The sequence below is a fragment of the Papilio xuthus genome, unplaced genomic scaffold (genome assembly GCF_000836235.2).
Source record: "Papilio xuthus unplaced genomic scaffold, Pxut_1.1 DF828780.1, whole genome shotgun sequence".
Classification (NCBI taxonomy): Eukaryota; Metazoa; Arthropoda; class Insecta; order Lepidoptera; family Papilionidae; genus Papilio; species Papilio xuthus.
This window is the reverse complement of record NW_013529869.1, coordinates 1,995,480-2,006,997: the sequence shown is the minus strand read 5'-3', so window position 1 is coordinate 2,006,997 and position 11,518 is coordinate 1,995,480. Positions and strand designations below refer to the sequence as shown.

The window sequence follows — 11,518 nt, the reverse complement described above, 5'->3', positions numbered from 1 at the left end:
GGACGTTAGTTCTATCTGCATTTTCTACCGCATATACCACGGGGAGTGCTCTGAAGAATTGTTTGGAACGATTCCTGCCGCCGAGTTCCGTCATCGGACGACACGACAGACCGCCAGGTTCCATCCACACCATCTCGATGGCTGGCAATCCACAACCGTGCGGTTTGCGCGAAACTTCCTGCCTCGCACAGCAGCGTTGTGGAATGGTCTGTCCTCGGCGGTATTTCCAAACCGCTACGACTTAGGGTCCTTCAAGAAGCGAGCTTATCACCACCTCAAAGGCCGGCAACGCATCTGCGGTTCCTCTGGTATTGCTGATGTCCATGGGCGTCGTTGAACACCTCGGTGTTCCCGCTGCTCGTTTGCCCCCTTCTGTTATAAAAAAAATATATATATATATATATGCACATGTTAATTCAATTTGTTTAGATGGTATAACGAAGAAAACAAATTGTGGCCCATTCACGACGATATGAAGAACCTGTTGCGTGGGGTGTAATTATGAGATACCTCGGCTGCTCCGTAAGCCTGTGACGTCATCCGACCGGTCCTGTTGACATCACCAATGGCGGCGAGACTGGACGCGATTGGACTAAACATCTCGAGTTTCTCTCATTGAATCGCAATTATCTTTTATTTTTTATCGTTACATCTATCTTATTTAATTGTGTAATGGGTTTAAATATCGATTTGTTTGAATATAATACAAGTATTCCTTGTTTTTTTATTAGCTATAAATCGCAAAGATTATAATTTCTAATTTTTGATTATAAAGGTCCAACAACGTGGAAAGGAATAAAAATATATTACAAATCTTAAATAATCTTTAAAAGAACCATCCCGGAATATAGTTACAAAAATATCTGAGATTGTTTTTTCTTTGAAGTAGGTTTAGATTCTATCATTAGTAAGGTTGGGTTTCCATTGCCAAAAGGACATTCGTAAAAAGATACAGACAACCTTATCGTTGTTTTGAAAAATCAGTTTAGCACAGTACGTTTCATCAGTGAAAACCCACATTAAGTTAACAAATCTAAATCTAGTTGAAGTGAGTGGGTTAACACGGCCATCAACCTTTTGTTTCCCTACCTCATGATGAACCGCATTTATTTCTAATGTGATGTATAATTTTATTGACACTAAGTACAGGCGGACAGGTAATTTGTATAATTAAATTAGCATAGCGAAGCACGCGAAAACACATGTATATGTAACAAACACGTTGTCCGTTTGTAACGTTTTAAATATCAAAATATTAGTCAAATATTCTATCTGAAATTACAATCTTGGATTTAATGAGTGAATTAATTGGATTGCGGATTGGACGCCGGCCATGGCAGCCATAATTGCTCGAACTGGTTTTGAGTTCGAAGCACGTACAACTTCTGTTCCTGAGTTAAAAGATTTCTCTTTACTGAGAACTATCTTTTTTATTTCTATTTTAAATGTATCATGCACCAGGAATGTCAGATTCAACAGTACCTCATAATACAAGGCTTGTCATATAATACTAGCTGTAGCCTGCGACTCTGTACGCGCTGAATAAAAAAATAGATCAATAATTGAGATAAAAAAATTCTCTATCGGCAAAGTTGGACCAAATTACAGATGCTCTTACAAAATTTGATAAGAATTGGTTTCTGAGTTTATCGCGAACATACATCGTGACACGGAATTTTCATATATCCTAGCTGTTGCCCGCAACTCCGTCCGCGTGGTCTTAAAAAATAGATAGTACCAGATTCTCAGACCTACTGAATATGCTTATAAAATTTCATAAAAATCTGACAAGCCGTTTCAGAAGAGTATGGTAACAGATATGACACGAGAATGTTAAACATAAGACTAGCTGTCGCCTACGACTCCTTCCGCCTGGAATGGATAAAAACTTAATTAGTTCCCGGCAATTATTCGAATTTATCTCACCTTTTAAACCTTCCCTAGACCTCCACAAACATTTCAATACCAAGATAAGATAAATCCGTTCAGCCGTTCTTGAGTTTTAGCGAGACTATCGAACAACAATTAATTTTTATATACATAGATTAAATATTAATACCCGTATAAATTTCTTAGTTTTAAGGTTAAAGTTAATCACGTAAGTGATTACCTAGAACTATTCGTAATTGAAAAAAATGTCTACCAAGGGTAATCATAATCAATTATTTTACATTAAAGTATTTATCTACAGAATATAAAGACCGTCACACTTGCATTATAAATAACCACCTATGTTTTTATGTTAATTATTTATTTAATATCTTCAAGATATAACGATAATGGCCGCCATGACACAACCGGCTTGGAAAAAATTTAGACCGTTTAGGAAAAATTTATTGTACAACATGTTTGAAACTATAATTAAACAGAAATAATTCAAGTTGAATAATTGGTTATTACTCTCATTTGTTTTTCTATATGTCCGTAGTTGTAGGACACGAAAATTAAATGCCGTACAAAGTGTGGTGCTAACTTTTACGGCGCACATTAATTTTAACACGTTAAAGGTTATTTCAGATAATTATCGAAATTTATATATTCTATGTTTAAAGGTTAAGTTTGTATTTATAATGTAACAAGTATTTGAAGAAACAATTATAATTTTATATATTATATAAGAATAAATTCTTGCATCATAACTATATTTGGTAGCTGGCTGTCGCCGGCAATTACGTTAGCGCAAAATTAAAATAAAACTTAATTAGCCTATGTGTTCTTCCAGACTGTATTCTACATATATACTAAATTTCAACAAGATCCATGCAGCGGTTCTGGATATACCTTGATACAAATATCCAGCTATCCATCTAAACATTCGTATTTATTAGTAAGTTATATATATATATATATATATATATATATAATATTAGTAAGAATTAAGATTTAACTTGACTGTGACACACACACTAAAAACTTTATGAATCTTGGTACTCTACTTGCAAATTACCCACGATATAACATCGATTAAACAAATTATTTGGTAGGTAAAATATATTAAACTAGATCGAATTGCTGTATCACACTAACCACTGTTAGCAGGTGTTTATTTTTTAGTCGCGGCTGTCATACTTAAATGGCGCGCACGTACACGTTCTTATCTAAATGTCAAGCGGCGCCGGCGCATACGCACGCACCGGGATGCGTAGACTGCGCAGTTAATGCAAAATAACTAGCATTTAGGAGAAGTCCGCCTGCTGCGTGGTGCGCGACGGAAGCCTGTCACAGGTGCAATTACACGTACCGAGAATCGACATTAGTTCGCAACGTTTTAAACTATTTATGCGCGGAATAAGAGCGGCGGCGTATCTACGTGGAAACGGAGAACGCACGCATCTCTCATTATGCACTTTAGAGCAATTTGAGGAGCATAAAAAGTCGGACGAGTCGCATCGCGTGGTCAATTAAAAGCTCGATACGCGAACGCCCGCGCCAGCAACGGTTCTACGCGGTAGGCTCGCTTCAATTGCCTATATCCTGCTATCCAGATTAAATAGAAAATACAAGCTAATAATACGCAATGACTAAGAACTACTTCGTTACACGTAAACTTTAAAAATTCTACATTTGATTAACTTTTAACATTTAGTAAAAAAAACTATAAATTATTATATATCATCAATTATAATCAATAATAAAATTACGAATATTTATTTTTATATTATCTTATATCTTTAAATGAGCAATTCTTCTCAATCATCTCATTCAATCTCGGAATCTCGTAATCGGCTCCAACGATTTTCATATTATAAAATTTAGTATATAGGGGGTTTCGGGGGCGATAGATCGATCTAGCTAGGAATCATTTTTAGTAAATGTCATTTTATTCGTGTTTTATCGATAATCAACTTAAACAAAAACTTAAATTTTTCTATCGGTAAGATCAAAAAATATTATTCATATTTCATCATTTTATTAGTACTTCGTACTTAAATATAGTTTGCAAAAAGCACAACTAAAAAAAAAATACCGAGCATAGCTCGGTCATCCAGGTACTATTTCCTAATACGCGTAAGATATGAAATTCAATTCATCTTTAAGCTTTAAAAAAGCTTGTAATTAAGACCAGAATAAATATGTTCGTAAATTTTATTCCTTGTTGTCCTAAAAATATTTCATACAAACTAACATACATTTAATAACAACATTTTCTTTCTATAAAATGTATAAATATTCCTGCGTACATAATGTTCTGATGCTTATAATAGTAACACACAACTGAGCTTTGTGGTTCCCTCATGACTTGTAACCTGTCTTAGATTCTGCGCCCACGCACTCTTCAGTAAACTTAGACCACCAATGGTACGAGTTTAAGATAATTTAAACACTTTGGAATAAATTCTGAATACACTTAATTTTTTATGGTATAACTATTAAGAACTTATTATATTTCTATTATAGAATTCTAATATTTGACGTGACAAAGACACTTATTTATTTTGAATTATACATTTTATATAAATCCGTAAAAATACTTAATAAATTGTAATAGTTTCTTCATTATTAATGATAAACTTTCTATAAACAACATAGCTCAAGTAATAAAGTATGTATGTATTATACTTTATTTAAGATATCGGATATTTATTAATAATTTTTGGAAAAACTTTAGATTAATAAAATTATACAAAAATCTTTCTTCTCTTATTGTACATTCACACTAAACAAATGACTTATGCTGCAGAAAAACATGTTTAACATCAAAACTGTGAATTCCGTCCACTAAATATAATAACATTCAAACGAGAAATAAAAAACAGTTTTCTAATAATCTGCAAATAAAATCCAGTCCTGCATACCCCTAATTTAAACGCCACCGTGGAGCATAAGTTTAAAATAGGCTAATAATTAATGATTACAAGAGACTGGAGCCAAATCGATTTCTATAATAATTCGTCTAATGACGTTAAGCGTAGAGAAAACAAAAGACAAACTAGAAACAGATTCATTGAGTGAGCGAGCCTACAAGTCGAGCATCAATCACTTACGACGAAGGTGCAGCGAAAACACTGTTAGTTTTGCCGCCGAATTATTAATTACATTCTAACAAAAAACTCACACGACGCCGAAACACATAAATTTGTTCCTTTTTGACCGCACAAAGGGGCCGTGCGGCGCGCGGCGTAGCAACGCTAAAGAGATTGCCCGCACCGAAACCGCCGACACGGCCGACGCGGCATAATTTTTGGCGCCAGTAGTCCTGCCTTTAGATTAAACTAATATGAAAAGGAAATTGAGTAGAAAATGGATGGAGGCTCTATGTGTCATTAAGGATTCGTTACGGCGCTCGAAAGTGCCGGCTCGGCCTTTATTTATTTGACTTTATTTAATTGAATTAACATTTCAGTAGTTTTACGACCTGCCAGTAATGTTCGTGCCTAATGTAATGGACAATAACAATAACATTTACGTCGCCTTTATAGGATTCTTGATTTACATTAGAACTTGTTTATTTTTTATGTTCAGTTTTTATTAACATTTGTAAAAAAAGTTTTAGGCCTACGTTTTTGTAATAATAGAATCCTGTTACTTACTAATGAGTAATATTTTGAATTTCTATGTTAAATTTTCGAATCACAATACTACAATGAAAATATAAGTTTTTGAGATAGTTGAACGGAGTTTTAGTTCGGGTCCACTAAAATGGGCGAGGGAGGTCGCCATGAATAGTAATAGAGGTTAGGTTAGGGGACGGAGTCTGTCGTGAGTTATACCGCTTATGGCGCGTACTAAATCGACAATACCCGAGGGCGCTCTGCACTCTCCGGCCAACAGGCTGTTGTATAAACTAACGTAAAAGGTATATGTTATGTTGATTGGGAATCTGTTCCGTGAACAATTGCCGGTGCACTCGTGACGGCTGTATTAACTGCTCTAGCTGGGTGGGACTTTTCGTTTGTTTGTTCGTTAGATTTTTGAATTGATGTTTTTCTTAGATAAAGTATAATTTTAAAGTTGAATACATATATTATACATTTAAAATAAGCTAAATTTGAGTTATTGTTATGAACTGTTTTAGGCAAGTATTTCGATTAGTTGCTATCGATTTTATTGTGGTGAATGTTCTAGTAGGTAATCAAGCTAGCTAATACCCCTTAGGTAGTCCTATAAGTATGTTATTTCAAATTCAAATTGGTGTCCAATAGAACCGAGGAATGGTGCTAGACATGTTAGTGTCCGACTGATAGCCGGTGGATGCAGGCGTTAGGGAGATGAAGAGTTTGTTAGTCGGGTCGCTGTTCTTCGGGACTCACATTCATGAGCAGATCCGGCGAGGTGGAGGGCTTGCCGCTCATGGCGCCGGCGCTGGCGCATGTCACACTCACTCACGGCACTCGGCACTCGCGAGGTAGACGAGCGCGGGCGTGCGGCGTGCGGCTGCGTGCGGCGTGCGGCGTGCGGCGGCGTGCGGTCTGCGTGCCGGCGGCGAGCGCGACTGCCGCGCCGGCCCCCACTCGCCACGCGGCCCCCACCGCTACCGGCTGCCTCATTTCTCACTATAATTTGCGTGTTGCTCGTTTTTTACCATTATTACTGCCTCGTTTTGTTTTACGTATTATCGAGTGCATCCCGCTCGCACCGGCCGCCATGCGCGCCGAGCGCCGCCCAGATAATAGCTGCGCGCAATTACGTCGCGGCCGCAGTATCCGCCGCGTGCTACGCACAGCGCCATCTTTTGACGAGAAGCCAACACTATTCTAACATGCTTAAGTACTTAATCTCGACGTAAACCGTTTAAATAAAAACAAAGCAACATAATAATGTGATAAGCGCGTACTGATTACAATCTATGTAAATCAATATCAATATTATTTTGCACTTTGAGGTAAGCTAACTTTTACGCAAATCGAGAGAAGTCAAAAACAAATAGTATAAAGAATTTTAATTGGAAGAACAGAAAGTATTTGACAAACAGATAACTTCGAAATATGCTTACTCAAACACAATGACCTTAATAATGAACCGCATAGTCGTAAGAAAACAAACCCTAAATGCAACTTTTTACTAAAGCCTATGTTACCGCAAAGTGTAAAATTAATGACAACAGATGATCATAAATTCAAATACGAATCTTAGGAATTGCCGAAGATCAAATTGTAAAATTTATGTATCAATGGCAAACGATCCACTCAATTGATTCTCTTAAAATAACTTAACTTTTTTGCTTATTGATTCTTGACAAAAGATTATTTTCCAACATAATTGAATTAAAAATGTCTATTATTTTCCATTTCTTGTATTTTTTTTTATCTTATAAAAAATCGAACATTTTAGTCGTATTTTTTTATATTAGAATAAAGTCGATAAACTCCGTCTTCGACTTAATTTGTTTCCATTTGGATTTTAAAATGTATAAAATATTACTTTGCATAGAAATCTATTATATTTTCACGTAATACTTCTTTAAAAGGGGAGGAATATTTATGATTTACCTGTTATGGCGCTACTGACATATTTTTTTCATGTAAAAGACATAAACGAGCAACCGTACCTATAAGTTAAAATACCTTTTTTATTTAAGTCTTTAAGATTACGTTTGTTATAAATTATAGTAAGCAAAATAATGTAAAATGTTATATATACTTCTATAGTATAATTGAAGCATAAATTTAATATTACTTAAATGTAACTTAATGTTCCAAGTAACATAATGATAAAAAGTAAATATAAAAACCAAAAAAAATTGTTTCAATTATTTTATTTTACATGAAAATATATTTGAAAAATAACATTAACCCTCACCTACGAACTTTCTAAGGCATAACATGGCAATACATCACATTAAATCGTTTGGTAACTTAACAAAAACTTTTAACTTTAACTTGGCAATGTTCAAGAGGTATTTACATAATGACTGTCACTTTACAATAATGCTGTATCACATTAAAAGGCACTTCTATTGTCCAATAGCGACTGGAGGTTGCAAATTGTAATGTCCGTGAAACATCGCGTAGTTATTCTTCGCAGCGCACTGATAGCTTCCCAGGGGAGCAGGGTATTGTTGGTAGAATCGATGATCCCGCATAGAAGTTCGCCCGTAAAAAGTGTCCTGGTGAACTTCCGGGTACCAGCCATTAGTAGTTACTCCGCTACTGCCGAATACCGCACTGGTATTGTAAACATTTACAGGATTCGTGGGCGCGCCGATTGCACCGTAACTCAACGTAGCTTGCTGTTTTTGATCTCCAGGAACAGTTGCAGGAACACTACCGTAATTCGTACTGCCAATAGATACCGAAGGTACTGTTTGGTTCCGTACTATTCCGTTTTGTTCTTTTTCATTCTTTGTTGTTTCTTCTTTATCGTCTTCTTTCGTTTTCTTAGTTTTTCGTGCTGTGTTCGCGTGAGTCTTCACATGTTTCGCCAGATGATCGGATCGCATGAATCTCTTCGAGCACAATTGACACGCAAATCTTTTTTCACCGGTGTGCGTACGAAGGTGCCTCTGCAGCTCGTCAGAGCGGGTGAATCTTTTGCCGCAGAAGAGCCAATTGCAGACGAAAGGTCGCTCACCGGTGTGCCATCGGAGATGTGCCTTTAGGTGTGAAGTCTTGCCATACACCTTGCCGCAACCGGGCACGTGACAGACGTGTTCTCGTTTGCAGCCATCTTTTCCGTAATTGGGGCCGAAGCCAGCAGCCTCCGTGAGGCAATTGGGGCAGCGGCACTTAGCGCAGCGTCTCTGTAGATCACGGGCATCCTCGGCAACGGCGGCGGCGGCGGCAGGCGGCCAGTAGGCGGGGTATTGCGTGGCGTAGGGCGGCAAGTCGCGCCAACCCGATGGCGCCGTGTTGCACCACGCGTTTGAGGACGCGCTGCTGCACGACGAAAGGTCCGAAGCGGGAGACAGCGCGTCTCCCCGCCCGTATCCACATCCATAGCCACCCATCATACTCATCATCTGCAACAATCAATTATTTTAACGTCTTACACTTATTTCAGTTATATTCAATATTTCAATGAGAATTAGAATTTGAAATTAAAAACCATTTTTTTATAATTAAAAAAAAATGTAAATTACTGCCACTACGAATAAATTAAATGCAATAAAGTGCCATAAAGAGGGCGTGGGCGGGCGGACGAACCTGTTGCGAGGGCGCGGGCGCGGGCGGGTCCACGTACTGCATGCCGGCGACGGTGGTGACAACGTTACGCGATCGAAACTCTCAACTGGATAATTACAGGGCGGCGCACCGCTCGCGCCGAGACGTTTTTAATAACTGGCTTGGGATAGACGTAACGAGCGGTTGTCACCTCGCCCCGGCCCCGCGGGCGCCCCTCGAGCGGCGCGCGCGCACCCCGGCCCGGAGATACCCCCCGCGCACACCGCACACCCCGCACGTTCCCCGCCCGGCGCAGTCTTCGACACACCTCGCCCCGCCCGTGAATTATGACTCTACGACCCGAAATCTTATGTGAAAGAAATACGATTGAAAAGCAAAGCCGACACTCAAAGGTTACGTTTACACTTCATTTGACTGCCTACAAATAACAACAACAATTTACCTTCGGTTTTTAACTTAGTTAAGTTTTGTAGCAGGTGTCATCTACGTATTGATCTTACATGTCTAATAAGCTGTCGTAATAGATTGAAACTAAATGCTAGGTTTATTGCAAAAACAATTCTGATATTTTACCCAACCTATACATATTAATAAAATTCGAGTCTGTATGTAACATCGAAATGTATGGAACAAAAAGTCATGTTTGCGTTGCTTATAACGAAAAACCATTTTTTTGTCTCTGGCCGAAAATTCGCGATTGTAATGGATAATCGTCGAAATGGCTTGACCGATTTTGATGGTACTTTTACTGGAAGATAGCTGATGCGAGAGTAACTTCGACAATTTTTTTTTAATTCTGTGGAAATCGCGGGCAAGCACTAGTCAAAAATAAAACATGAAAATAATGTAGCTATCCCCTTTTACAACAGAATTATTTGTTGTTTATAAGAAATTTACGACATTTGTAGTCACAAATCATATTTTCAATAATAGAAATCTTTTGGATAGTTAAATTCACGTAGACAATAGATATATACTTTTTGTACTATATTTGTTACATAACTGCTCTGTAGAATCAATTGTCTCCAGCAGTATTTAAAAGGCGAATCTTAGAATTGCGAGAATAGTCTAAGAAAGTCTTAATCTCAGCCAGTTGCTGAAATAGTCAGTCAAACGGCGGCGTAGAGACCCTGGTGGTTTTTGCCTCCCTCCAAATACTTGACAGGTAACAAAAACAGAGGCCTTAATTTTCTTAATATTTGTCAATGTACCATCTTCATTATTTAATTTCGACACCATTTGGTTCTTAGTCACTGAGAAAAACGCATTCAAACTCTTTTTATGTTGTGAATCTTGATATCGATAGTCTATGGTAGCAGTGTGATCTAATTATTATTACTATCAAGAGACATTTTGTTGTGTACTTTCTTTTGAAAATTCAAACCATTTCGAAATACGAAAAAATTATTTTAAAGGATGTTCATCCGAATAATGAATATCCTGGTATAATGTTTTATTTATATTTAAGATGGTTATAGTTATTGTCAGAACACTAAAATATTCAAACGAATATAATTATATATACCTATCTCTCTCTAACGGAGCAAAGACTATCTCCTCACAGACTATTTATTTATTGTTTTTCTTTCCAAACTCCCAGGCGCATTAATGTTTTTAATTTTTTCTCTATTTCGGTCGGCAGTTCGCGGCTGACGTATGATTTATGCATATTCGAGCGGGGCCAAACCTTTAATTACACGTTGTTAAAACATGGCAGTTTGTTAAATCGTTTGCCTTGCTCGCTTTTGTTTTACCGCTCTCTCGCACCGATCGGACTATCTTACCTTTTCTTAGTTAACAGATTTCTTAAATTGTATTCCCATACAGATGTAAGATAACACAAACTTATGACAATAATAAATTATTAGTATGGATTGAGAATTGTGAATGACCAATAAGTTTTTAAATAAAAATGACACGAAAAGAAACTGTTTGAAAATTCACATTTAGTGCTTATAATATTAGTATGCACAAAATTATCTAAATGCTTTTTTAGTTATTCAGATTTGTCATTTGTTTTAATGTAACGATTGTATTCATTCCTATAAAATTTACAATTGCCGCTACGCACATCTACGAATTAAAGCTAGCTTGCATAAAGTTTTAAATGTACAGGATCAGAACTCAAATATTAATAAGATTTAAGAAGAGCGACAAAACATTTATCCGACGTTCTTACGTGAAGGAAAACATCGAAATATAGCCTGTACATATCTGCGAAGAAATTCGAAAGACATGTATGAAGGCAGCCCGTGCGAGACCAGCGTCGTTGACTATGGCCTTATCTCCTGGACGTAGGGGCTCAGACCCTCAGTGGGGATGGATAGTGCGATAGTGTAACAGTTCGATATTCACGTATGTATTTCTCTCTTTTTAAGACACAACACAATAGTCATGACCAAACTAGAGTTCGCAAAAAGGAAAGGAACATAAAATCATTGTGACTCTAACTTCGC

The 11,518-nt window shown here is 37.2% G+C and overlaps 2 protein-coding genes across 3 annotated transcripts in view; both read right to left on the bottom strand.

Annotated features, from left to right (window-relative positions):
- Sp1 (transcription factor Sp8) overlaps nucleotides 1-6,403 on the bottom strand; it is a 61,498-nt gene extending 55,095 nt beyond the window's left edge. For both annotated transcript variants that reach the window (XM_013327016.1, XM_013327020.1), the window contains exon 1: nucleotides 6,252-6,403. In XM_013327016.1, the coding sequence (XP_013182470.1) occupies nucleotides 6,252-6,293 (42 nt within the window). In that variant the 5' untranslated portion in view covers nucleotides 6,294-6,403. The remainder of the gene's footprint in view (nucleotides 1-6,251) is intronic.
- Nucleotides 6,404-7,741: 1,338 nt separating this feature from the next.
- Nucleotides 7,742-9,180, bottom strand: LOC106128569 (transcription factor Sp5). Its single transcript, XM_013327021.1, has 2 exons — nucleotides 9,084-9,180; nucleotides 7,742-8,899 (listed from the first exon to the last, which is right to left on the bottom strand). The coding sequence occupies exons 1-2, from the start codon at nucleotides 9,123-9,125 to the stop codon at nucleotides 7,895-7,897; spliced, it is 1,047 nt and encodes a 348-aa protein (XP_013182475.1). The 5' UTR covers nucleotides 9,126-9,180; the 3' UTR covers nucleotides 7,742-7,894.
- Nucleotides 9,181-11,518: the final 2,338 nt, after the last annotated feature.

Excerpts from the sequence above, each read along its gene's own strand:
- LOC106128569 (XM_013327021.1), bottom strand. The coding sequence starts at position 9,125 with ATGCAGTACGTGGACCCGCCCGCGCCCGCGCCCTCGCAACAG. Across the intron at positions 8,900-9,083 it reads CGCCCGCGCCCTCGCAACAG|ATGATGAGTATGATGGGTGG; the intron begins GTTCGTCCGCCC and ends TGATTGTTGCAG.